This window comes from Ovis aries, chromosome 25 (genome assembly GCF_016772045.2).
Source record: "Ovis aries strain OAR_USU_Benz2616 breed Rambouillet chromosome 25, ARS-UI_Ramb_v3.0, whole genome shotgun sequence".
Lineage (NCBI taxonomy): Eukaryota > Metazoa > Chordata > Mammalia > Artiodactyla > Bovidae > Ovis > Ovis aries.
In genome coordinates this window covers 3,886,437-3,910,297 of record NC_056078.1, presented here as the reverse complement: position 1 = coordinate 3,910,297, position 23,861 = coordinate 3,886,437, and the positions used below count along the sequence as shown (strand labels likewise).

General features: G+C 49.2%; 1 protein-coding gene across 4 annotated transcripts in view; it reads right to left on the bottom strand.

The window, feature by feature from the left end:
* The window catches only part of DISC1 (DISC1 scaffold protein), a 434,500-nt gene that overhangs the window by 339,451 nt on the left and 71,188 nt on the right, over nucleotides 1-23,861 (bottom strand). For all 4 annotated transcript variants that reach the window (XM_012104955.5, XM_060406817.1, XM_042241165.2 and 1 more), the window contains exon 2: nucleotides 9,628-10,604. In XM_012104955.5, the coding sequence (XP_011960345.4) occupies nucleotides 9,628-10,604 (977 nt within the window). The remainder of the gene's footprint in view (nucleotides 1-9,627; nucleotides 10,605-23,861) is intronic.

The following is a 23,861-nucleotide window of genomic DNA, read 5'->3' as shown; positions in this document are numbered from 1 at the left end:
CCTAAGGATCTTTCCATTATAGAAATGGGCACCGTCTTACTTAATCCACGTGTGGACTCAAGGATGGGCTTCCCCAGTGGCGCAGCAGTAAAGAATCTGCCTGCCACACAGGAGCTGCAGGAGACGTGGGTTCGATCCCTGGGTCGAGAAGATCCCCTGGAGAAGGAAATGGCAACCCACCGCAGTATTCCTACTTGGAGAATCTCATGGACAGAGGAGACTGGAGGGCTACGGTCCATGGAGTCACAAAGAGTCAGACTTAGCAACTGAGCATGAGAACGAGATTCAACAATCCCATCACTTGTCTGAGAATTACCAACACATTCATTTCTCATTATTTCTCGTCTCAACAGGAAGCTCTGGGGTTTTCTGCAGGGACATTCTTGGTCCATCGATAAATGGATTTAATCTTGCTCCCTGGAAACCAGCTTCTTGCCATCCTTTGCCAGTTTACACCTGCCTCTCCTTCCACGCCTCTTTCAGGAGTCGCCCCCTCCAGTCCACGTTAGATGTCCTGCTTCTCTACTGACAACCTCACCTGTGCTCATGATCTAAACCATTTTGCAAATATTCACTCTTAAGGGTCAGGCACTGTTTGAGGGGTTACAGATACAGCACAAAATTCTTAGCCCTCTAGCCTTATCCATTTTGTGTAAGAAGACAAAAATAAACATAATAAGTAAGTTTTACAAGGCCTTAGAAAAGGATTAGTGCTAGGACAGCGGAAAAAAAGCAGAACCATGTAAGGGGGGCCAGGAAGGCTGGTAGACAGTTGGGTTGCAATTTTAAGTAATATCTCATTGAGAAGATGATATTTGAGCAAAGATATATGAGTGGTAGGGCTTCCCTGGTGGCTCAGTGGTAAAGAACCCGCCTGCCAATGCAGGAGACACGGGTTCGATCCCTGGGTCAGGAAAATCCCCTGGAGAAGGAAATGGCAACCCACTCCAGTACTCTTGCCTGGAGAATCCCAACCCTGAGGCTGTCTGGGAGACACATGTTCCAGCAGAAGGCAGAACTGCCACAGAGGCTGCAGGCAGCAACTCCCCAGGCACCGTAGAGTTAACAGGAGCCAGCCGTGCCTAAAGAGTCTTGGTTAAAGGGGGAAAGTGTAGCAGAGGAGGTCAGAAAGGTCATGAGGAACATGGGATGACGACATTTAAGAGTTCTGATTTCTGGGACTTCTCTGGCAGTCCAGTGGTTAAGACTTAGCCTTCCACTGTCAAGGGCACAGGTTCGATTTCTGGTCAAATAACTAAGATCCCATATGCTGCATGGGTGTGTCAAAATAAGTTCTGATTTCACTCTGGAGGGCTTGGGAAGCTACTGGGGGACTCTGAATAACAGAATTCATGATTCAATATATGTCTGACGTTTCCTCCTGACAGGTGTGGGTAAGAGCAGAAGTCAGGTGGCCAGGGAGGAGGGCATGGAAATAACCCAGGAAGGAGATGGTGGTAGCCTGGATTCTAGCAGGAGCAGTGAAGATGGGGAGGAGTGATGTGATTGTGGACATACCCAGAAGACAGTTGGGGGAAGACAGAACCACCAGATTTCACCAACAGATCCCGTGTTGGGAGGACAAAGCCAGGAGGATGCTAAGTTTTTGGTGTGAGCCACAGAAGGATGGAGCTGCAAGTTTCTTAGTACCTATCACACCAGGCAACAGCTATTGCTGTGTGATGTGTGGGGTGTGGTGCCATGTGGTGTGGTGTGGTGCGGTAGGGGTGGTGTGGTGTGGTGCCATGTGGTGTGGTGTTGTGTCATGTGGTAAGGTGTGGGTGGTGCGCTGTGGTATGGTGTGAGTGGTGTGGTGTGATGTCATGTGGTGTGGTGTGGTGTGGGTGGTGTGAGTGGTGTGGTGTGGTGTGGTATAGCGCCGTGTGTCGTGTGGTGTGGTGTGGTGTATTGTGGAGTCATGCTGGGGTGTGGTGTGGTGTGGTGTGTGTGGTGTGGTGTTGTGTGGTGTGGTGTGGTTGGTGTCATGTGGTGTGGTGTGTGTGATGTGGTGTTGTGTCACGTGATGTGGTGTGGTGTGGTGTGGTGTGGTGTCTGAGCACTCATCCAACCTAGAGCACCTAGAGTGCAAGAGCCTCTTCGTGTCCACGTAGAAGACGACAGCGCTCACCCTGAGTTGGTTCTCCACTGCTCTGGGCTCATGGGGGCATCACACTGCCCTCCTGTCCTTGTTCTGCTTCACGGGGTGTGCGTGGAGGAGACAGAGGTGGCTTGTGCTCTGAATTGCTTTTGCGGATCCCTCAGCCTTCTCCTCCTCGTCTCAGGGACTGTGACCTGAGTGGTCACCACACCACACCACACCACACCCCTCAACAGCACACCAGTCTATGCACTCAGGGGCAGAGCAGGGCCCCCAACCACCCCTGTGGAACATGACTCGTAGGCTAGAAACACAGCTGTGTTATGTGAAGCCTCTCGTATGGCGCTGCTGTCTGTTACTAACCTACTCCAACCAACACAGCCTCCAAGCCAGTCATGAGGTGTACTCTTAGCAGCAGGCACGTGATTTCCTAGTTAATGACAGAACGAATGAACGAATGATCACATTTATCGCTGAGCTGGTCCACATGACAAGTGCATATTTTACCAGGAACTGAATCTTAAATGGGCTTCCCTTGTGGCTCGGATGGTAAAGTGTGCCTACAATGCGGGAGACCCAGGTTCGATCCCTGGGTTAGGAAGACCCCCTGGAGAAGGAAATGGCAACCCACTCCAGTACTCTTGCCTGGAAATTCCCTTGAACAGAGAATCCTGGTAGGCTAAAGTCCATGGGGTCACAAAGAGTCGGACACGACTGAGCGACTTCATTTACTTACTTACTTAGTCTTAAACAGTCAGGATGGAAGACAGGCTGAATGCCCAGCTCAATTGCCATGCGAAGGTATAGCATCACCACAACCACATGAGTTGATGCAAAAAAAACCACAGGAAAGAAGGTCAAAGAAAAATTTGCAGCCAGTGCCCACCTCACTTTACCCCTTCATCCAACTATCCTCGTAGGACCCTGAGTTGCTGCCCTGCGATATGTCTGAATGTCCATCTTGGCTGGAAGCACAGCCACTAATGGGCATGTCTTATCCAGCCACACCACCTATGTGAGGCAGGCCCTTTGTCTCCTCTTCCTCCAGCTCCACAACCTCAGGTGGGACCCAGCACTCGGGGTCCTCCCACTTACTTCCCTCCTCTGCACCCCAGCTAGCATTTCCTTTCACCACAATTTTCTCAGTTCAGTTCAGCTGAGTTGCTCATTCATGTTTGACTCTGCGACCCCATGGACTGCAGCACGCCAGGCTTCCCTGTCCATCACCAACTCCCAGAGTTTACTCAAACTCATGTCCAGTGAATCAGAGGTACCATCCAACCATCTCATCCTCTGTCGTCCCCTTCTCCTCCTGCCTTCAATCTTTCCCAACATCAGGGTCTTTTCAAATGAGTCAGTTCTTTGCATCAGGTGGCCAAAGCATTGGAGCTTCAGCTTCAGCATCAGTCCTTCCAATGAGTGTTCAGGACTGATTTCCTTTAGGATTGACTGGTTAGATCTCCATGCAGTCCAAGGGACCCTCAAGAGTCTTCTCCAACACCACAGTTCAAAAGCATCAATTCTTCGGTGCTCAGCTTTCTTTATGGTCCAACTCTCACATCCATACATGACTACTGGAAAACTATAGCTTTGACTAGACGGACCTTTGTCAGTAAAGTAATGTCTCTGCTTTTAATATGCTGTCAAGGTTTGTCATAGCTTTTCTTCCAATGAATAAGCACTTTTTCCCAACCCCTGGTAATGTCCCTGGGTGGCTATTTCTAAACAATATAAAATACACAGTCAAGTCTCATATGTGGTCGTTAAGTTCCATAGAATCACTGGGAAAGCTCAGTTAGCAAATAGTGAACCATTGTTTCCAGGGGGAAAAATAGGGTTAGGTCACAATATTTTTGTCAACTGATCAATATATAACCTTGTTTTATGTGTGTTTCAGTTTAAAGATACTGTCTGTGTATGCTAAGTAGCTTCATTTGTATCTGGCTCTTTGTGACCCTATGGACCATAGCCTGCCAGGCTCCTCTGTCCATGGGATTCTCCAGGCAAGAATACTAGAATGGGTTGCCATGTCCTCTTCCAGGGGATCTTTCTGACCCAGGGATCAAACTCAAATCTCTTATGTCTCCTTCATTGGCAGGCAGGTTCTTTACCACAAGCGCCACCTGGGAAGCCCTTAAAGATTCTGTATTTAATATTTATCTCTGCTTCATTAACATTCAGCTCACAACTCACACCTGAAAGAGGCTGATCTAACACACGTACTTTCTCCACTTAGGCACACGGCAGCCTTCTTGTGCTTACAAGTGCCAGACGGCACTGCCAGTCCTGTGCTTGGGAACCAGCTTAAACAGTGACCTCACCAACAAAAAACAAATCAAACATGGGAAAAGCATGGCATTAAAATTTAACTGAATCACTTTGCTGTACATCTGAAACTAACACAACATCGTAAATCAACTATACTTCAGTAAAAACAAATTTGTTTTAAAAAAACTGTATATCAAATTAAAAAAAAAAACACGAAAAATTTTTATAAAAACAGGCCACGATGGCACCCCATTCCAGTACTCTTGCCTGGAAAATCCCATGGATAGAGGAGCCTGGTAGGCTGCAGTCCATGGGGTCGCGAAGAGTCGGACATAACTGAGTGACTTCCCTTTCACTTTTCACTTTCATGCATTGGAGAAGGACATGGCAACCCACTCCAGTGTTCTTGCCTGGAGAATCCCAGGGACGGCGGAGCCTGGTGGGCTGCCGTCTATGGGGTCACACAGAGTCGGACACGACTGAAGCGACTTGGTAGCAGCAGCAGCAGCAAAGTACACTAGTTCACAGTCTGAGCTGAAACAAGACCTCAGCTAGAACATGCGTGTTGGGTGGCCCAGACTTTCAGTCATTCTGTGCATGTCCATGAGGGATTCCCTGATGGCTCAGCAGGTAAAGAAACTGCTTGCAATGCAGGAGACAAAGGACACTCGAGTTTGATTCCTGGATCAAGAAAATCCCCTGGAGGAGGAAATGGAAGCCCACTCCAGTATTCTTGTCTGGAAAATCCCAAGGACAGAGAAGCCTGAGGGGCTACAGTCCAAAGGGTCCCTAAGAGTCAGACAAGACTGAGTGACTGCATGCACGTCCACAAAAGACCAGGGAAGCACTGTGAGCCCTGACCTTGGACTTCAGTAAGGTTTAACAAGAGAGTGAATTCCCGAATACAGAATCTGCGGATACGAAGGATGGACTGCATTTAACAGGAGCTAAAATTCAAATTCCTGAGATTTTCATTTTCCTTAAGGGGAGAGAAGAGGGGTTAAGGAATTGGAATAAAACATTTTAAAAAGCGCCAGAACACTAAAATCCCAATCTTTGAAGGGATCTTTTTGAAGATCCTTAGCTCAACCCTTCCCCAGTTCTTCAGCCCAAATGGGCAATCTGAGGTTTCTGCACAAACATGGTGGAAAAAGCAAGGCCTCCCTCATCAAGCACAACTCTACTGTTGGGAGCCTCTTCCTCCATCTAAAGCAAAATCTGCACTCCTGTAAGACCTTCGCCCTGGACAGAGTTCCTTTGGTCACTCCACGACCCAGAATAAAGGTCATCCCTCTTCCACGCAACAGACATGCAAATCACTGGAGAGCATCATGTTACTCACTATCCAGGTGCTGGATAAACAAAGGAAGTTACACTACAGATCACCTGCGTCCAGATCCTATTATTTGAGACAAGATGTGAGTTTAATTTGAACTGCAGGGTGAGAAATGGAATATTCCCTGCCGTATCAGTAAACATGGATGTCACAGTCATCACTGATTGCAGCCTTCCAATGTGAGCCGGTGAGCCCTGACGGAACTCAGGAAGGAAAAGAATATCTGTCATCTCGCAGCCACCAGACTGCAGCCACTCCCTACGGTGAGCCCCGAGGAAGCTCAGAATGTGGAAAGCACAGCATATCGGCCCCAGATAGCTGAGGTGAGTATCAAAGGCATGATTTCAGTGAGCCCAGGCTCTTGCATCTTCCCATACACAGAAAAGTGCTGAACTACTTAACCTGGGATATCTGGCTTTTGTTAATTAACAATAATCTTTTGATGTTCCGACTACCTTCCCTTTGTTGCAAAACTTCTATATAACCTGGCTCCTCTTGCCTCCTTGGAGCATCTCTCAAGGTCACTTGAGATACTATCTCCTGGGCTTAAGTCCTAAAAATTTCCACCAAATAAAACATAACTCTCAACTTTTAGGTTGTGAATTTTCTTTTAAAGGTTGGGAATATTTTTTTAAGTCAACGAGGAAGAAGAGTGAATTCCCCTTTTGACTCAAATTCTCTTCACCTGAGCCATTTCTCTAATGAGCAATACTCTATAACAATGAGCAATATTCTGTGTTCTCGCTGGGCATCAGAACCAATCTGAAGCACTGCACGTGGACCAGCACTTTTCATCCTCACGACAATCTATGAGGTGGGGACTGCAGTTACCTCCAACTACTACCAGAGCATCTTGAGGCACAGAACAATGAAGGAAATGACTTCAGGTCACACAACAAGGAAGCGAAAGCAGCAGGCTACCAGTCAGACAGTCCCGCCAGCATGCCAGGAGTACAAGCCCCCAGGAGATCCTCCAGAAACCAAGACCCCATAAAACAACTCTCCAGTGGCTTATAACTAATTATAAGAAGAGATATAGCTAGGGTGTGTTTTATTTCTTTTTAAAACTAAAGATCATAGACTCTAAAAGGTGAGCCAAGTTGGTTTTCTGCAACCACAGCCCCTAGAATTCCAGCTCCCAGGCACCCCAATGTCCTGGTAGTTCAGAGACTGGCATGGTGAGTCTGTGGCCCCCAGAAAGCATATCTGCTCAGGGTTTCACAAACTCCAAAGTATCAAAAAATCTAGGCCAGGACTAGATATCCTGGTCTATATCTAGATACATGCATGCATGCTAAGTCACTTCAGTCATGGCCAACTCTTTGCGACGCTATGGACTGTAACCCACCAGGCTCCTCTGTCCATGGAATTCTCCAGGCAAGAATACTGGAGTGGGCTGCCATGCTCTCCTCCAGGCGATCTTCTCGACCCAGGGATCAAACCCAGATCTCCTGTGTCTCCTGCATGGGTAGGTGGGTTCTATACCACTAGCGCCACCTGGGAAGACCCCTATATCTTGGTAAGAGGACTTAAAAGGAAAGAAAAAACTGTTGGTTCTACCAAACCTCAGTGACTGGATATTGTGGACTGACTACAGCAGACCCACTGCCAAGTGATTTTCTGCTTGGTTATCTAGGAGGAAGGAAAGCTGGTCTTTATAACCACTTTGTACTTCTGCTTGACCTGTGTCAAACTTGGATTTTTGAAATGCAGATATGTTGCTGAGATTTTTCTTAAAATATTTTGGAAATAAAGTGTTGAAAACTGGCACTCAGAGTCCAGAAATCACGATGGTGCAAACCTCCACTGAGTGTTTGGCTCCTTGTGTGTGTACCTCTCAGCATCTCTCCTTATGCCTCAGACATTCAATCCAAGAAGTCTATCAATTAGATTCCTGCAGCCCATCTTACCAAGATAAATTATTTCACTAAAACCACAATTTTAATCAAGCACCAGGCAGTATGCCAGGCATCAGGCATCCAAAAATGGCTAAGAGAAGTGAGCTGGAGATAAAGAGCTCGTGGTCAAGTGAGGAACTTGGACCGCGAACAACTGATTATTAAAGTGACGAGTGTTGTCACAGAGCACATCCAAAGGGCTGTGGGAAGGGATGGAGGGAGGGATTCATTTGGTCTCGGGGCGGGGGGAAGGGAGGAGAGGTCTCACAAGGAAGTGGCTTTGGAGCCACACTGAAAGGAATAAGAGCTTAGCAGGTGGCACAAGGCAGGAAGCTCACTCCAGGCAGAGGCCCAAGACACAGGAAGAGAGAGCAGCCGAGCTGGAGGAGGAAGGCACTAGGCAGCTGCAGCAAGTCGGGAAAGGTCTCCATTGTCGGGATGAGGGATTTGGAGACCATCCTAAGGGAAGTAAGAAGCCACCAAATGTTTTAAGCCAAGGAATAACAGCATCCCAGCAGTATTCCCAAAGACAATGCTGCTGACCTCGTAGAGGAGGAATTGGGGAAGAGAGACTCTGGAGGAAAGCATGTCAGGACCCCTTACCAAACTCGGGTGAAACATAACAAGGATTTGAACCAGGCAGGGACCATGGCCGTGGCCGTGAGAGTAGGTTAGCAGCAGGACTGAGGGCACTTAAAGATGAAGCAGAGGTTGGGAGGGCAGTGAGGAGGGTGCTGGAGAACCTGTAGCTCCTCTAAGGAGCTGGGTGCATTCTATTAGCTCAAATCAGCAGTTACAGATCAACAGTGACACCGGTTAGGACTGGTTTAACGGGTAAGACAGTGGTGTCAGTTTTGGACGTGCCTGACTCAAAGATTCCACGCCTCGCCTGGGAACACTGCGCACTGCACTGTTGCTTGCACACTGGCCCGGCTGCTCTCTCTCCCTGGGGGATAAATCTGATGGTCGGTCTGGGACAGGGCAAACAGGGAGGTGGCTGGGACTTTAGGCCACAGACGAGGGGCTGAGAGCAGATGAGATCAGTCCCTCGGAATGAACGTGAGCCTCACATTTTCAGGTCCTCCTTCCAATCCTGATGAGAGAGGCTCGACTTCCCTACTTACATGTACCTACGCCACACACACACACACACACACACACACACACACACACACATGCACATGTGTACATACATCCACATATATGCACGCGTGCACATACGTGCACATAGATATACATGTGTGCGTGTACATGCATGCACACCCCAGAAGGAAAACAGTCTTTCAACAGGACGAGTCAGTGGGTCACCACAAAGCACCTCTGCCCGGGTTTCCCTGGGAACTTTCTAGGGTAGAACAACCTCGCCTACTCCAAGGTGGACCCACCCCTCAGGTAACTGGGTGGCCAGCAATATTGCAGTGTCAGGACTTAAGCAGTCCATCCCAATTTCCAAAGCACTTACATTCCTACCGGACCACGGAATAACCCTGCATGGTGTTATCATCTCTAAACAAGGAAACTAAGGGGCTGAGAGGTTTAGGAACCAGAAACAGAGCCCCTGATTCCATGTGGGGAGCTCCCGGAGCTGCAGTGGGAGATGAGCTGAAAATGCAAAAGCGATTCTGGATCGCCCCAATGTGGAGCATCACCACCTCTATATCACTCATCCATCCACACACCAGCCAGCTCCAGGTCCCCTGTTCCGTGGTCCTGACCTCCCGCTTCAAAGAAGAGTTACACTGAGCCAACCCTAAGTCACCCATGCCAGAAACTGCAGAGGAGCCTGTGGCCCAACAAACAACAAACCTGAGCGTCCAAGGGACAGAGAAAATGAGAACAGATTTGAGTTCAGGCTGAAAGAGAAGAAGCAGAGATGGAGCAACATCTTTTTGCAGCCAACCACCAAAGGTGCTGCCATATTTTCCAGTGGGAAATCGGTCAAGCCCAGAAGCGTCGTTTCTGGCCCTCTGCCTAGAACTAATCTGAGCCATGACCATCCTGCGCCCGAAGGCTGGGAAGACACCCACCTCCAGACGCCTCCGCTGGCCCTGCAGGCAGTGCAGCAGCGCTGGCTCACATCTGCTGAGCAGCGGGTCCCACTGGTGAGCATCTGCAGAGCTGCTGGCTTCAAACCACAAGGGATCCAGGGAGCAGGAGGAGGCAGCATCCGTGTCCAACAACGGAAGAGTCTGGCCCTCCAGACTGGGGCTGCCCCCCAAGGTCTGGGCAGCGTCTGCCAGGCCCTGAGAAGCCTTGAGAGTGAAGGGGAGAGAGAGGAGCCGAGGGTGATCGTGGGGTCCACCTGAGCTGGCAGCCTTGGCCTCCTTCTCCTCCAGGCTCTGATGAGGGCCCTCAGCCTCTCTGGAGGGTGGGCAGCCTTCTGCTTCTCCCCGTTCCCCAGCAGAGCCCAAGGAGAGGCGAATGAAACTAAAGCTGGAGGTAAAGACGTCCTGAGAGCTGGCAGGGACGGAGGGTGCCTGGGGGCCACTTCCGAGGCTGCAGCTGGTGTCACTCATGTCCTCCGGGGGTGGACAGCCTTTGTTCCAGGCTTCCTGGCAAGGACTCAGGGCCTCGCGAGTGTCCATGGACGGCAGCTCCCCGCGACAGCCAGTGGCCCTGGGGCCACTCAGCTTGTTGAGCCTATTGGGCAGGGCAGTGCCAGCTCGGGGCTGAGCCCCAAGGAGCCCTGGGCTTCCTCTCACGGCCGTCAGAGCCGATCCTCGGTGCCCCACGGTCAGAGCCGAGGCGGCCGTGCTCCTGGGAATGAGGCTCCCAACTGAGCGACCTCGCCACTGGCCTCCAGGGTCAAGGCCACACGGGCCAGCCCTGAACTCAGGGTGGTGAGACTCCTCGCCACATGCCCCTCCCTGGGCCCGGAACGGAGCGCCCACTGGCGGGGAGAGGAACCCGATCCTGGGCCCAGCTGCGCTTCTCATGTAGCCCGGCCTCCGTGCCAGCCGCCTCCTCCGAAAAGACGCTGCAGGTGGTGAGCAATCTTGGCTTCCTGGAGAGAGAGAGAAAACATCATCATAGACACACACACACACACACACACACACACATCTCTCTGGCTCAGATGGGAAACAACCCCAGGCTCAGAGGTCATCCCTTGGGCATCTGTCAAACAGAGATGCTGGCTCAGTGGTCACCAGGCCAGCCTGGCAAAGAAACTGATGATCCTCCGGAAGCGACCCCGGGGATGTGTAGACACAGCCCAGTGTCCCAGCTCCTCTGCTCAGCAGAGCAGCTGGCACAGCTATTATGCTAACATGTCTCAAGCACAACATCGGCAGTTCCTTCTGAGCCTCCAGCATCCTGCCTGTTGATCGTTTAAGTGCGTCAGCGCTTTCATCCTGGAGTGGCCTGGGAAGCAAATGAGCTGAAGCCGAATGCCAGCGCACTCCTCAGAATGAGAGCCAGTCACCTACTCTGGCTGCTCTTAAGATATTCGTATGGTTTGGTTACCTGAGTTTTCCACGGCTTTGCTGCCTGTGGACCGTGGAGAGCTGACTGAGACCCTACGCCCATCAATTCATCTCACAATGAATTATAGGAGGCCCTGTTTGCTGTGTTCTCCAAACCAAGGGCTGTATTCCCCTCCCAGCTATGTGAGAAGGATAGAGACAATGAAACTGCTGATGCCTCTCAGAGGCATGATGCTATAGCAGCTGACAGCATAAGTCTCAGCACCTCATTGCCTGGTTCAAACCACATTGTGCCATTTCTTGCTGTGTGACATTTCAGAAGTGACTTAGCCTCTCTGTGCCTCAGTATGCTAATCAGTAAAATGGAGATATCAACAGTACTTCTCTCCTAGGATGGTGGTGAGCATTAAACGAAATGAGTTACTACAGGCAGACCCCTCAGAACAGTGCCTGGCACTCAGAATAACTGTGATTAAAGTGTTATTAACAGTTACTATTTTGATATTTTGTAGCACCTCGTTACTCATCATGTGTCCTCATTTGATTAATTTCCATAGCTCCCTACCAAAGTCATGTGAATCAACCAGGAACTGTAACATTTCTTTCAGTTAAGGAAACAGGCTCAGAGAAATCAAACCCCTGCAAGTGGCTGAGTCTTGGGGCCCTGCCACAACTCGAATCAGACTGGATGGAAGATGCAAGAGCAGACAACGTGAGGCATAGCTGTGTATCGGGCAGCCTGTGCTGAGAAGTGGAGCGCAGCTCCCCACCCCTACTGGGTCCACACATCTTGCCCTGCCCTACCTCCAAGAATACAGATGGTCTCAGATTCTTTATCAGGTAAACAGAGAGTGCCAGGCATCCAGGATCCCACTGTGTTATGACCATGCCCTGCATTTAAGTTGCTTGATAAATGGTGGATAAATTAATGGATGTGAGGCTATATGGAAGGAAAGTAGAATGGATGGATGGATGGACTGGGGCCCATCTGACCCCAAATCACATGCTTTTTCTATCCTTTTCCTCCAAGCACATCACTTAGGATGGCAACTTGCAATGACAAGAAGTCAAAGAAAGGTTTTATCTTTTCTTTTTTCTTCTTTTTTTTCTTCCATCAAAGTTTGAATTGGTGGAAAAGAACATGGCAAAAACGTGCAGAAAATGTACAGAAGGAATCATTAATACATCATTTTGGACCACTTGCTAGGATAGCTACTATTAAACACACACACAGAAAATAACAAGTGTTGATGATGATGTGGAAAAATCAAAACCAGTGTGCTCTATAGAAATGTGCACTTCTGGAAATGTGAAATGGCATAGCTGAAAAGAGTATTGAAATTCCTCAAAAATTAAAAATAGAATTACTACATGGTCCAGCAATTCCACTTTTTAGTATATACCCAAAAGAATTGAAATCAGGTTTCAAAGAGATAACTGTACCCCTGTGTTCACAGCGACATTATTCACTATAGACAAAGTGGAAACAACCCAAGAGTGCCTTGACAAATGGATGGGTCACACATGGTCTATCCACAAGATGGGAAATCACTCAGCCTTATTTTAAAAAGGGAAGTTCTGAGTCCTGTTCCAACATGAATGAACCTCAGTCTTGAGGACATGACGCTCAGTGAAATAAGATAGTCACAAAGGGACAAATATTGTTTGATTCCACTTATATGAGATACCTTGAGGAGTCAAATTTATAGAGACAGACAGCAGAAAGATGGTTGCCAGGGGCTATAGGAAGGCAGACGGCTGGAGGTAGGAGAATGTTGCGAGCTAGCGCTCAGGGGGGATAGAGCTTCAGTCTGGGAAGATAACAAAGTTCTGGAGATGGACAGCGGTAACAGAAACAAAACAATGTCAATTGCCTTAATGACACTGAACTGTACACTTAAAAATGGTTACAAGGATAATTCTGTGTTATACGTGTTTCACCTCAATAAAAAAAAATTTTTTTAATAGACCAAACTAGGTCACTATGCTCTGTGATCCCAAGGAGACCCATCCTTTCCCTCATTGCTCTCGCCATCTGAGGCTGCCCCCTGCACCTGGAGGTGGTCAGCACAGGGCTGCAGGAGCTCAGGATGGGGCAGAGGGATGCCAAGAAGAACTAACTCTCCTCTGCCTGTGAAACTGGCAAAATATTTTTTGAAGAACAAGGAATCCAGAAGGAAGCAGAGAGAACACTGAGTTCTGGCTTCAATTACCAAAGGAAAACTATTCAGCAATTTCATACCTTCAAAATGGAGTCCCGTGAAATCTGTATTGTCTTTTGGCTTAAAGAGACTTTAAGCTAATTTTTTTATGCAAGTCCAATCACACAAATAACTCTTCTGAAGTTAAAGGAGCAACGTTAAGTAGAAAATAATTTGTTTGAAATTTCACTTTTTTTCAAACGCCTGTAGAACCTTGGGTCTGAGTAGCCCTCCATAAAGCTACTCAACCAAGGGTCTGAAACCTCCCCAGGCCTGGCCCACCTGCCATCCAAGCAGTTCCCCAATGGGAGCCTGAGTTCCTGGGGGGAATGGAGGGGCCGGTAAGATGCCGTCAGGCCACACTGTTCATCAAATGAGGGGCTGAGAGGTAGGGCTGGGGAATGGGGGTAGCCCAGCCCCTGAATCCTCCTGTACACCAGACATCCCCCCAGGTGTGAGCTTTCCCAGAATGTGACCCCAGAAACAGAGATTGTCACACGGTATCAATCCTAAGCCTCCAGAGAGGGCAGAGGAGCTGACAGCATTGGATCTGGAGGGCACCTGTGGAATGAGCTAGAAGGAGAATAAGAAACCCATACGGAACACATGGCTGCTCTGAAACCTTTCTCCACTTATTTTTTAATTGTTTATTTGAGGACATCTATGATGTCCCTCTGGAGAAGGAGATGGCAACTCACTCCAGTATTCTTGCCTGGAGAATCCCCAAGGACTGAAGAGCCTGGGAGGCTGCAGTCCATGGGGTTGCAAAAAGTCAGACACGACTGAACAACTTAACACACACACACTCACTTGATGTCCCTCTGTGCGTGCATGCTGTCACTTCAGCCATGTCTGACTCTTTGTGACCCTATGGACTGTAGCCTACCAGACTCCCCTGTCCATGGGGCTCTCCAGGGAAGAATACTGGAGTGAGTTGCCATGCCCTGCTCCAGGGGATCATCCCAACCCAGGGATCAAATCCTCATCTCTTAAGTCTCCTGCATTGGCAGGCAGGTTCCCAACTGGGAAGCCGCGTCCCTCTGACCAGAAACCAATTGTTACTTATCTATCCTGCCTGAAATCCACCCTGACATCCAAGCCCAGCCTTTACATCCTGCGGTAAGGAAGGCTTCTAATGCATTCAGCCCTTGGAGAGAAAGAGTCCTTCTGGCTCCCTGCTGCAGTCAGCTCTGGAAACACAGGTTCAAGTGGGCAGGAAGTCGACTATGGCAAGACGAGGGCAGGACCTAAAGCCAGCCATGCCCTCTGTTCCGTGTAAACCCAGAGAGGGCTCCAGTCTGCCCAGCTGGCCCCAGACAGGCTGAGGCGGAGGCAGGGCCACAGCAGCTGTCTCCTTCCCTGGCAGCCTCACACTCCACAGCAGCTCCAGGGGAGGGGAGCACAGTCCTCACCTCTCCACGGCACAGACCGGCAGGTCCCTGCTTATGTGGGATCCCATCTCCACCCGCATCCACCCAGTGAGCTCTGAGACTGAAGGGAGTGAAAGACGAGGGCTGCGACTCGGCCCAGATGTCACGGGGCTCCCACACACAGCCCAGCCCAGATAAGATACCCAGGAGCATCGGCTTACATAATTTACACAGAAAATGGGAGAAACCAATGTTTCCAGCCAGGTCGGCAAGGATCCTGCCTGCCCCACCTCTAAGGCTCTCCCTTGATCCATCAGCTACCTTGTCCAGATCCCCTAGCTCACAGGCCTTCACCAAGAGCCCACATTTATTAAGAGTCCCTATTAATTAACACCCAGCTCTGTCAGTTTTTCTCGCTGGTGCATATAAACTGTTCTCAACTTATGCTATAAATAAGCTCCATGCGATCTTACAACAGCCCCCCGCCAAACCCTAGTATACAGAGACGGCGTCTAACACATGACCAGATCATATTCATTTTTGACTAGGAAATCTAAACTACGCAATTAACATACTCATGAATTTACTTGGAAGACCTTAAAGCCAATACCCAAGTTAAAATCTACACAGAATGCTCGTGTGGGTTTGGGAAAGGTGCTTGGTGATGCTAAGGCCCCATGGGGAAAGCACTTCTGCCTCGTGAAGGGGAAACACAGGGACTCGGAGGCACTGCTGAGGATGTGTAGAATAGTGAGAGACATATAAGCACATGATGACTACGAAACATGACCTGTGTATCAATATACAGTGGAAACATAAGTGAATATACTCTTCATGGAAGGAATTTTAATCCTATTCTTCATGGTCAAGGCATAGACTTTTATAAAATGTTCAGGTTAACCAGAGGCTCTGGATCATAAAGAAACCAACATCCCTGAGGATTAACTTGTTTTCCAAGAACCAGAATCCAGTCATATACATTAAGCACAAACACTCAACTGAGCACAACTTCATCTTTCTCAGACAGTTCAGAGAGCACCTGGGGGTTCGGAAGTGCCTCGGGGTCACTGTAATAAGAATCTGGTGAGCGAGACAAGTGCTGGAGAGAAATAAATCAAGCTTTCCTGCATTTCCATTTTAATTGTGCGATCCACGCCAACAAAACCAGTCCTCACTGAACACAGGATTCTGGATGAGGATGTATCCCCACCCCCAGACTGCTTATAATCCAGCACGGGATGTCAGTCATGTACAAAAACCATCCCAAGATGGAATGACTAATCAACCACAGAGAATGGAGAATTCCATGTGAAGTTAGCTAGTGGAGTTACCAGAGAAGGCAACGGCATCCCACTCCAGTGTTCTTGCCTGGAGAATCCCAGGGACGGGGAAGCCTGCTGGGCTGCCGTCTAGGGTCGCACAGAGTCAGACACGACTGAAGCGACTTAGCAGCAGCAGCAGCAGCAGCAGCAGTGGAGTTCCCTGGGGCTTCCAGGTGGCGCCAGTGGTAAGGAACCCACTTGCCAATGCAGGAGACATGAATTCGATCCCTAGGTCGGGAAGATCCCCTGGAGGAGGGCATGGTAACCCACTCCAGGATTCTTGCCTGGAGAGCCGCAAGGACAGAGGAGCCTGGCAGGCTACAGTCCACAGGGTCACACAGAGTCAGGCACGGCTGAAGCGACTGTGCCCACACGCAGTGGAGTTGCCTAGCTGGCTCAGTTGTTTAACCTGACAGCAAAGCAGAGGGCTCTCTGAGCTCCAGAGTACTCCTCACTGTATGTGCTACCCCAAAACTCACCTCCTGGAGTTAAAGGGAAGGGTGGCTCAGAGGTTAAAGCATCTTCCTGCAATGCAGGGGACCTTGGTTCGATCCCTGGGTCGGGAAGATCCCCTGGAGAAGGAAATGGCAACCCACTCCAGTATTCTTGCCTGGAGAATCCCATGGATGGAGGAGCCTGGTGGGCTACAGTCCACAGGGTTGCAAAGAGTCGGACACGACTTCACTTTCACTTTCACTTTCAAAGTGAACACAGACCGTTCCAGGGGAGACAGGACAACTCTTATAAACAACCTGCACCCAAGAGTCCCCCCGTCAGCCTGACCAGAGCCTCCTGGTCTGTGAGACTTGCTCCTTCCCTGTCTTCCTGGCAGGCTCCCCTGCCCCCTCCTTTATCCTCAGGGGCACCTCCCTAAACCTCTCCCACATCCCTCCCCTCCAAGCACCTGCCTCTCAGAGGCCACAGACCCTGTCCTTGAGGGAGCATGGTGAGCTCTCAGGGCCCCTGCCCTCCTGGGAGGGGCAGTGGCGATCACGCAAGCACACGGAGGAACAGAGACGGGGAGGGTGACGGGCAGACTGGCGGTGCCCAGGCACAGGTGACAGAGCCCTGGTTTTGGTCAGTGGGGTCTTGAGATCTGACAAGTGAGCGGGAGGCAGGGAGGCCACGGGGGAGGCTGCTGGGAAGGTCCTGAGAGAGGAAGGGACGGAGATGCAAGGGCAGATGGGGGACCCTGGTGACAGGCAGGTGGCAGGGTGGAGCCAGCCGCTGCACCCGGCTGCACCGGGACTGGCTCTCTGTCCTGAGAGTGATCTCTGGAACGAGGCGGAATTTGATCTGCATGTTTTACAAGATTCTCTCTGTGGAGAGAGACCAGGCAGGAACAAGACAGGACACAAGGACAGGAGTTAGGAGGCACCAAACCCAGGGCAAAGGAAGCCCGCAGCTTCCCACACACAGCAGGGGGCACCAAGCCAGGAAGAGCCATCCCCCTGATGTCTGCATCCTTCTCTGCGCCACAGCCATCCCAGGACTCCTCGTAACAACGGCCAGGGAGTACACTTTCTTCTGAGCATTTTGGGCACGCTGCCCACCCTCCACCACCCTCTGACAACATTTAATTTTTTAATATTTGGTTTTGGGGCTGTGCCGGGTCTTAGCTGTGGCACATGGGATCTTCATTAGGTCATGAAGGACCTTTCACTGTGGCGCTTGGACTCTCCAGCTGCAGCACGGGCTGGCGCAGCACACAGGCTTAGTTGCTCTGTGGCTGTGAGATCTTAGCTCCATGATGGGGGAGCGCACCCACACCCCCTGCATTGCAAGGCAGATTCTTAACCGCTAGACCATGAGGTACGTCCCCAAGAAACACTTAGGCAAAGAAACACTTCAGGGCCAGAAAAATGAGATTCTCAATCTTTCTGTAAAGAACCCCTTCAGAATCATCCTAACTAGTTTACCAAGATGCCTACATTTTTAAAAACATCCATTAGGCCAAAAATGTCTTTATTTTTCCTTGTCAGCTTCTACCATTATACACATATCCATATAAAACTCCCCATACCTAAAACAAGCCAGCCGCATCCTCAAGAACCTTAAATCGCTTAAGCTTAAAGCTTAAATCGGGGGCTAAAATCAGAAGTCCAACAGGAAGCACATTTTCAACAGCATCATCAATGGGCAGGGAGGACCAGGCTGTGTGTGTGTGTGTGTGTGTGTGTGCACGCATGCACACACATGCATACTCAGGGGTTCACACATGCCAGAGTACAATAAAAAGACACATGCAAATGTGTATGTACATACACAGATATTTATGGGAATGTAGATTATATATATACATGAGCTTCCCTGGTGGCTCACTCAGTAAAGAATCTGCAGGTAGAAGGAACAGCAAGTATACAGGAATGGCACGATTCTTTCTCAGGATCACTGAGAGTAGGCAGGGCAAGGCCACAGGGCAAGAAGGGACGGCGGGCTGTGGGCAAGCCTGGAGGGCTTCCAGGTGGACGCAGTACGAGGCAGGGACCTGTGCTGGAGAGAAGAGGGATGGATGAGAACAGAAGAGCCTGGAGAAAGGACAGGGCCAGTTAAGGAGGAATTCTGGCAGAAGGGGCGGGCTCAGGAGAGAAAGAACCAAAAGGAAACCACTGGTGATTCCAGAAGGTGTTGAGTGAGGGACACCATTACACCAACGCAGCCTGTGTGTCCAGCTGCTGTCACCGCTGTCCTTGGCTTTAGCTCTGCAGCTGAAATGCTGAGATTCTGGATCAGTGGTTCCCAAACAAGGCTGCACATTAGAGTCACTTTGAAATGTCATCTTTTAAAAATTCCACAGTCCAGGCCACAACCCAGGCTGATGACATCACAGAGTTGGGGAGAGGGCCTGAGTCCTTTGGAGGCTCCCTAAGTGACCCTGTAGGCAGCAGGGCTGGGAGCCTCTGCTCTACAGAGGAGTCCTGAATAACCTCCTGGAACACTTGGGGGTTCAAACCTATCCTAAACTTATTCACAGCACTGTAGATCATGTTTCTTCGCAGAATCTTCCTCTTTTGTTTCTTGGAATGCAGCTATAGTTGTTGCCCACTACATGCGGACCAAGTGTGATCTGGTATTTAAAACTTGCCCCCATGCATCTGTTCTAAATCTTCTCCCCCACATAGGGTTTCCACTTTCTATAAGACAATGGGAGGCCTGGGCACCGCCCACCCCCGCCGCTGCCCCCGCCCCCGACATGACCGCCCATGAGGAAGGCCCAGGAGGCCAGCAGCTTTCTCACTTCCCCAAACCCCCGCTCCACCCACCGTCTGCAGTCAGGACAGCAGGACCCAAACACGGTTCAGCATTCAGCCCACTTTGGTGTTCAAGGGTCAAACCCACGCATGCGCCATGCAGTGTGGGATCCTGGATCGGATCCGGGAACAATGAAAGGATATTCATGGAGAGTTGGTGAAACTCAAATAAAAGCTGTAGGCTAGCTCATTGTACCAATGTTAATTTTTTAGTTTTAATTATCCTACCATGATACAGGGCTTCCCAGGTGGGACAGTGGTAAAGAATTCATATACCAATGCAGGAGACCCAGGAGATGCAGGTTCGATCCCTGCATTGGGAAGATCCCCTGGAGGAGGAAACGGCAACCTAGTCCAGTGTTCTTGCCTGGAAAACTCCATGGACAGAGGAGCCTGGTGGACTGCAGTCCATGGGGTCACAAAGAGTCAGACATACATAGCTTAGCAACTGGACAACAACAAATATATAATACATATTATAACATATTATATATGTTAGCATACGGAAACCTGGGTGAAGGAAACTATTATCCTTCCTGCTGCTGCTGCTGCTGCTAAGCTGCTTCAGTCATGTCCGACTCTGTGCGACCCCATAGACAGCAGCCCACCTGGGATTCTCCAGGCAAGGACACTGGAGTGGGTTGCCATTTCCTTCTCCAGTGCATAAAAGTGAAAATTGAAAGTGGTCACTCAGTCGTGTCTGACTCTTAGCGACCCCATGGACTGCAGCCTACCAGGCTCCTCCATCCATGGGATTTTCTAGGCAAGAACACTGGAGTGGGTTGCCATTGCCTTCTCTGTATTATCTTTCCTACTTTTCTATAAATCCATAAGTATTCCTAAATAAAAAGCTTATTTAAAAAGCATGTACATACCCACACACAAATTATGGACCTGTGTTTTTCAGTAGGAAATGGTACGGGCTCTGGAGACAGATGACCTGCATTTACAGTCTCTCTCTGCCACTTCCAAATGAGTGCTGCTGGGTGACTTGCGACTCTGCCACTTGCGTTATCTGGTCTGTCGCCTGGGACTCCACCTCACGGCATTGCTGAGACACTAGAGAAGGCTACGAGTTTCACTGCCCTCTGCCAAGCCTGGCACACAGTAATCATTCAAAAGCTATTTTTACTTGCAAGTCAGGAATAGAGCAAAAGTATCATCTGAAAGCCAAGGCACCTAGACCTGGCCCCCTGCAGGCAGTGAAAATGAACGCGTTAGTCGCTCAGTCATGTCTCTTTTCAACCCCATGGACTGCAGCCTGCCAGGCTCCTCTGTCCATGGAATTTTCCAGGCAAGAATACTGGAGTGGGCAGCCAATTCCCTTTGCCAGGGGATCTTCCTGACTCAGGGATTGAACCCGGGTCTCCTGCACTATAGGCAAATTCTTCACCATCTGAGCCACCAGGGAAGCCTTGTAGACCGAACTTAAGGTAAAGATAAACCAGAGCAGGAGGAGGCTCTTGGAGGCCAACACACACGGCACCTAGCATGGTGTCCCTGGACACTTAACCCACCCACTCTTGTCGGCCAATACCTGCCCAACTCTCTGATCCAATGTCCTGAGTTCTCTTTTCTTTCCCTTTTACCCCTGAATCTCCTTCCTCCAGGTGAAGCAAGTGGTAGAGGAAGTTAGCAACTAGAGACTCATAAAACCCGTGAAAGGGTTTGCTCTGAAATCACTGAGCAGCCTCCACAGTACTATTAATTCTCATAAACGATTGTCTTTTTTCTTTCCATGTAAAGTGCTACTCAAAAATCTGATCACCATCTGAACCCTCTCAAGAGTGCTGTTAGCTCCAGATGGGTGTCGCTAATGAATTTTTTAACTGCTACCCTAATAAAATATGGATGAACCAGAAGGAGCCCTCTCTGTAGCTGTTACTTCAAAACAAGTTTCTGCTCTTATTTTTGCAGCAAAGAACCGTAAGCTCTCACATCCACCCTAACAAAAGAGAGCTTTGCTCAGACTTGTCCATCTGTAAAGTTCACAGTTAACCTTTTTCATGCTGTATTTTATGCACTGGCTTATTTTCATGGCTTTCTAAATGCCCCTCTTTGCATGCCAAATTTGAGAGGTGTTTATTAAAAAATGCTCTTAAGTTGTCAGCACTTCACACATAAGTAGTAGCCTGTCTTTCAAGGAAATCTCTACTTTGCACTAAATTTTTATAATACTCAGAATTTAAGCCCATATCAAAGGTAGGTGCCACTTTACATGCCTGTCCTTAAAAATGATACAAGCACCAAATGTCTGCTGTATGGTCCTACTAGAAAACAAGAGGAAATTTGCCATTTTTTTCCACACTCCAATACTGGAGTGTGGAAATACTTGATGCCCAGGTGTGAAGAAATGAAATGATTCCTATGTTATAAAGATTCTCTAAGCCACTGTGAGCATCAGGGAGGGTGCTGAGTGTGACCTGTCACTTAACTGGGTCTTAGATGTAAGGAAATATTTTATAACAGAATATGATTGTCTTTCTTCCGCACTTGAGGATTCTTCTTTCATAAAACTTTTCTAGTCTCACTTCATATTGAGATACTATATATAGCATCCAAGAGGCCATCTCTCCATCCAGGAAACTCAAATCTTTCTGATTGATTCAAACGCCATTACCATTTGGAGTGGATGAAAACCAGGCAGGGGCTGGACTGGAGTTAACCTCTGCACCACCTGCAAAGAAGGGGTTTGTTTAAACAGTCCTACTTTCTGGAAGACAGCAGTGGGGAATACTTAGGATGTTTAAGAGAGCAAACTGTTTTCAAGTATCCATTTACATTCACATAGCACAGACTCATTATACAGAATCCTTGTGTCTTCTTGCCTTTGGAGTGCCTCTTCACACTGGAATCAATGCGAACAAGGCAATACATTTTACTCTTAAGAATAAATCTCCACGGATGCTTTGATGCTGAAATATCTCAAGTGTGCTTTGGTTATATCAATATGTTTCCATACCGTAGAAAGCAACTAAACATCACACAACTCCTTTTGAAAGCTTTTGTTCTCAAAATGAGGTATTTTGTGATTTTTTTTTTTTTAATAAAGATGAGATTCTATTGTCTCCACCAGTCACTACTATCAGGGAGGGTATCACAGAAAATTCTCAGATCAGGACCATCTGCCAAGGGGGTGCAAAGAGCCAGAGATGCTGGCTGCTCCCCTGGAGGCTGGTGTTCAGAGCATGGTGATGACACCCCCAGATATCACAGCCAGGCCAGGCCAGCACAAGCCACATCACCCAGGGAATCATTCCTGCAGTCCAGGCTTCCAAGAGAGATGCGTGTGCATCAAGGGATGCTATGGCCCAGCAGACACACACAGGAGTTCAAGCCACCCATGGGACCAGGCCCCACAATCAATCATCCACGAGGCTCAGCATCCCAGGAATGACAAGACTTGCAAAAGGAAGAATGACATTCTCAAGAGAGTCTGGGACTTCCCTGGTGGTACAGTGGATAAGAATCTGCCTGGCAATGCAGGGGACATGGGTTCAATCCCTGGTCCTAGAAGATTCCACATGCCGTAGAGCAACTAAGCCCACAGACCACGACTGCTGAGTCAGTGCTCTAGAGCCGGGGAGCTGCAACTACTGAGATTGCCTGCCACAGTTTCTGAAGCCCGTGCACTCTGGAGCCCACGCTCTGCGACAGAAGAAGCCACTGCGGTGAGAAGCTCGAGCACTGCAACTACAGAGTCGCCCCCACTCCCGGAAACTAGAGAAAGCCCACGTGTAGCCACAAAGACCGAGCACAGCCAAAAATAAATAAAATAAGTACTTTTTTTAAAAAAAAAAAAGAGAGAGAGTCTGAACCTACCTCTGCCCCTCAGAGCTCCTTGGCGTGTCAACGTAAACCATCTTTGAACTTGGTTTTCTCACCTGGGGACTGTTAACAATCTCCCCACAATGGAGAGGCCCTAGAGAGCTTTGCTCTGAGCCACATCTGGCCGCGCATGGACCACAATGCGGAGCTGCCTGTCTGTCCTGCAGATAGGAAGGTTCCCACCAATCCCCACCCTCTCCCCCAGCCCAGAAGGGTGAAAACAGTGCTTTTGTCCTCTGTCCTCCTAGTCAGTGTTCCCTACTCCCCCGCCAGGGAGCGTCTCTGTGTTAGCATCTTTCTCCAGATTAGACCCACACGGTGTGTAAGACGTCAATTTTGTATTTATGAGCGCACTTCAGTCCTGCCTTCCGGGCATTGCAGCCACGTCACCTTGGAGCCACGATGTCTACAGACAAGCCCTGTGTTTCCTCCGAGGACGACTAACCTCATCTGTCAAGTATGAGGTTCCCAGTTCAAGACTCAGAGAGAGGATCTGGCTGCACAAACAAGAGCTGGATTCTGTCAGCTCCCATCTACGTGACGTGAGAAAGAGACTCAGCCCACCTACACCTCAGTTTGTTTGTGTATAAAACAGGCATAGGGACTTCCCTGTGGCCCTGTGCTTAAGAATCCACCTGCCAATGCAGGGGACATGGGTTTGATCCCTGATATGGGAAGATCCCACACACTGCAGGGCAACTAAGCCCTTGAGACCCAGTTACTAAGTCCACGCACACTATAGTCCATGCTCCTCAACAAGAGAAGCCCCTGCAATGAGAATCCTGTGCACCACAACTAGAAAGTGGCCCTCAGGGAGCAAAAGAGACCCAGCACAGCCGAAAATAAAGAAAGAAAGGCCATAAT